Source organism: Gymnoscopelus braueri (assembly GCF_963280865.1).
Source record: "Gymnoscopelus braueri genome assembly, chromosome: 14".
NCBI lineage: Eukaryota > Metazoa > Chordata > Actinopteri > Myctophiformes > Myctophidae > Gymnoscopelus > Gymnoscopelus braueri.
Genome location: NC_137619.1, coordinates 733,688 through 737,500, shown reverse-complemented (window position 1 = coordinate 737,500; position 3,813 = coordinate 733,688). Strand labels below are relative to the sequence as shown.

At 41.5% G+C, this 3,813-nt stretch overlaps 1 protein-coding gene across 2 annotated transcripts in view; it reads right to left on the bottom strand.

Moving 5' to 3' along the window:
- The window catches only part of thbs2a (thrombospondin 2a), a 47,059-nt gene extending 43,627 nt beyond the window's left edge, over positions 1-3,432 (bottom strand). For both annotated transcript variants that reach the window (XM_080450066.1, XM_080450067.1), the window contains exons 1-3: positions 3,244-3,432; positions 2,135-2,206; positions 136-692 (exon numbers count right to left, since the gene is read on the bottom strand). In XM_080450066.1, coding sequence (XP_080306192.1) covers positions 136-692; positions 2,135-2,201 — 624 coding nt within the window. In that variant the 5' untranslated portion in view covers positions 2,202-2,206; positions 3,244-3,432. The remainder of the gene's footprint in view (positions 1-135; positions 693-2,134; positions 2,207-3,243) is intronic.
- Between the last annotated feature and the right edge of the window lie 381 nt (positions 3,433-3,813).

Below are 3,813 nucleotides of genomic sequence, written 5' to 3'. Positions count from 1 at the left end.
AGAGTTACATATCTGTAAGGGTCCATTTGGTTCTTAGCATTGAATAATATAGCCGGGGACCTCTTGGAACCCTCTCAAGGACCCCTGGGGGTCCCTGGACCCCACAATGAGAAAACCACTAAGACTCTCTCTTACCCTGAAGTGGTTCTCGCGGATGGAGCCTTTGGCCACAAACATGCGGCTGCCCTCGGCGGTCAGGTGCTCGTAGAAGGGCTCGTCCAGGATGAAGCTGTCGATCAGAGCACAGCCCACGTACAGGTGGGCGTTCTCGCCGTGCACGTGCAGCGTGACGTTCTTCCACTGCGAGTCGGACAGGTCCACGTCCTCGAAGGAGACCACGTTCTGCGAGCCGTCCACCCAGTACACCAGGTCCAGGGAGTTGGCCCGCCCGTTGGACACGATCTCGAACTGCCGCTGGCCCTCCGCGGGGCCCTCCAAGGCCAGCAGGGTGCCGCGGGAGGCGCGGTCCTGGCGCATGCTGGCGGAGAAGATGAAGCCCTCGTTGTTGAGGATCTGCTGGAGGATCTGCTTCATGATGGGGGCGCTCACGGGGGGAAGCTGGTCGAAGCGGATGAAGCGGTACGCAGGCGCGTCCGAGTTCTGGCCCCGGAACTGTTTGGCCCCCAGAGTCCTGCGCGTAATGTGGCTGACCTCGAACAGGTCAAACGCCGTCTCGTCCTCTTGCTCCCCATCTTTAAGAGTTAACAGACAACAAGAAACATCTTTAAGAGTTAACAGACAACAAGAAACATCTTTAAGAGTTAACAGACAACATCTTTAAGAGTTAACAGACAACATCTTTAAGAGTTAACAGACAACATCTTTAAGAGTTAACAGACAACATCTTTAAGAGTTAACAGACAACATCTTTAAGAGTTAACAGACAACATCTTTAAGAGTTAACAGACAACAAGAAACATCTTTAAGAGTTAACAGACAACATCTTTAAGAGTTAACAGACAACATCTTTAAGAGTTAACAGACAACATCTTTAAGAGTTAACAGACAACATCTTTAAGAGTTAACAGACAACATCTTTAAGAGTTAACAGACAACATCTTTAAGAGTTAACAGACAACATCTTTAAGAGTTAACAGACAACATCTTTAAGAGTTAACAGACAACATCTTTAAGAGTTAACAGACAACATCTTTAAGAGTTAACAGACAACATCTTTAAGAGTTAACAGACAACAAGAAACATCTTTAAGAGTTAACAGACAACATCTTTAAGAGTTAACAGACAACATCTTTAAGAGTTAACAGACAACATCTTTAAGAGTTAACAGACAACATCTTTAAGAGTTAACAGACAACATCTTTAAGAGTTAACAGACAACATCTTTAAGAGTTAACAGACAACATCTTTAAGAGTTAACAGACAACATCTTTAAGAGTTAACAGACAACATCTTTAAGAGTTAACAGACAACAAGAACACAAGAGGAGGGAAAATAAACAGTGGTGGAAGAAGTACTTGAGATATTTTACTTGAGTAAGCAATACCACAATATGAAAATACTATGTTACAAGTAAAAGGCCTGTGTTCAAAATGTTACTTGAGTAAAATTACAAAAGTATTGGCATCAAAATATACTTAAAGTACCCTACCAAAAGTAAAAGTACTAAAATGTTTGAAAATAGCAGATCTACAAGCTCACAACATGCCGCGATTGTGTATAACATAGGGCTGAAGTGGTTAATATATGTTTTGTAATATAATCATGTATATCTGCAAAGTAACTAGTAACTACATTTTTCAAATAATTGTAGTGGAGTAAAAGTACAATATTTTCCTCAGAGATATAGGAGTAATAGTAAAGGTATTGAAAATTGGAAATACTCCAGTAAAGTAAAAGTACCTAAAGATTGTACTTAAGTACAGTACTTGAGTAAATGTACTCAGTTACTTTACACCACTGAAAATAAATGTTGGGAGAACACAATTAATCAGCTATATTTCATAATTAACCCATTACACATGTTCTACTGAAATGGCATAAATTGGGGCAAATAAAGTAACCATTTCAAGACGGATAATAACAACAATATTAATATTCATTGTAACAATAACATCAATGAGATACATTGCTTTTTCATACATGATCTTCTGCAAGTGATATGGTCTCAGTTTACCTTGAGTTAATGCTTGGAGGCAATGAATGACTATGGGCAGCAGGTAGAGAACTCTCCTGAGGATCATATCTCCTTCAAAACAGAAGAAGAATGGTTGTTATCCATTGACCACATATATACTACTAGGATTGTTCCTTTAATTGCCTGTGATTGTCATTGAAACATTAAAGGCTGCTTTGCTCTCATAGGGTTAGGGTTAGAACCATTTAGAACCTCTCCCTCCACTACATAGCTCCGATATGAGGTTCCACAGTCTTGGGTGCTGAAAGGTGAGGACACCTATTTAATATTGGCCACTATGCATGATTCTTACCTTTTCCGCACATCGTATCCACAAAGTAAAGGTCAGCCCCCCTGCTCTCAGATGTTTGACATTTTAGCGCTCAAGAAAATCTAAGCGAAGGGTTAAAACAAGCGTTTAAATCACTTAGTTAGTTCAGCCTGTGACATGTTTTCACAATGCAATCTTACGGAAGCAGTACAGCGCATGCGGACGAGGGTTGACTGGCCACAGGCTGACTAAATAAGCGATTTAAACGCTTGTTTAAACCCGTCGCTTAGATTTTCTTGGCCGCTAAAATGTAAAACATCTGAGAGCAGGGCAGAAAACCTTTACTTTTAGGATACGATGTGCGAAAAAAATTAAGAATCCTGCATATTGGCCAATTTTCGCCGGTGTCCTCACCTTTCGGCACCCGAGACTATGGAACCTCATCTCGGAGCTTTACAGTGGAGAGAGAGGTTCTGATTGGAAAACTCAATACTCAATCGATGAACACAGCGGATAACAGTAATGAAACGCCATAGTGCTTTCATTGGGTTTAATCCTTTTAGCATTCTTTTTAGAACTGCACTTTCTGTGCGTTTTCTTTGCAAACTACTTAAGTATTCAATCAATCAATCAAAAACAATCAATACATCAAATATACATTTCTAGCCAGATCCAGGCAGTCAGCGCATAAATGACATCAATTAAGAGTTTAAACAGTAAAACGTGCAATAAATATTACATTATCAGCGAGAGAGAGAGAGAGAGAGAGAGAGAGAGAGAGAGAGAGAGAGAGAGAGAGAGAGAGAGAGAGAGAGAGAGAGAGAGATCAATAGCCTACCTTTGCGATGAAAACGTAGTGTCTTTTTTCTTTTTAAACTTTATTTATCCGTTTAGAGAGAAGAAAACAACCCAAATTCCTCTTCTTATATGTGAGTGTGAACGGGTTAATAGGATCCACTCTGCAGTCAGTAACGGATCACTATTAAATCCACACAGTGATCTAGTGGCTGCCTGGGGAGCAGCTCTCTCCTTCAGACTGAGCTCCTGCTCCTCTCTCTCTCCTCCTCTTATAAGGAGGAGCAGAGAGCAGGAGGACCCGCTGTGATGCAGTCTGTCCATCATCAGGTTTCACACTGTTTGGTTGGTCGGCTGTGGAAACCGGATTACATCATTCCGATCTGATGGCGTCATTTTCCCTCATTCCATCCATGGTCACTCTAGTCTGACCCCCCCCCCCCCCTCCTCCCTAATAACACCGATGCCCCCCCCCCCACCCTGAACACCCCCCCCCCCAGTGGTGTAAAAAGTACTCATTTTATTCTCATTCATTTATTGAAGTAAAAGCATCAACCAACATGTGGAAATACTAGATAACTAGTAAAAGTCCGGAATTCAAGATTTACTTGAG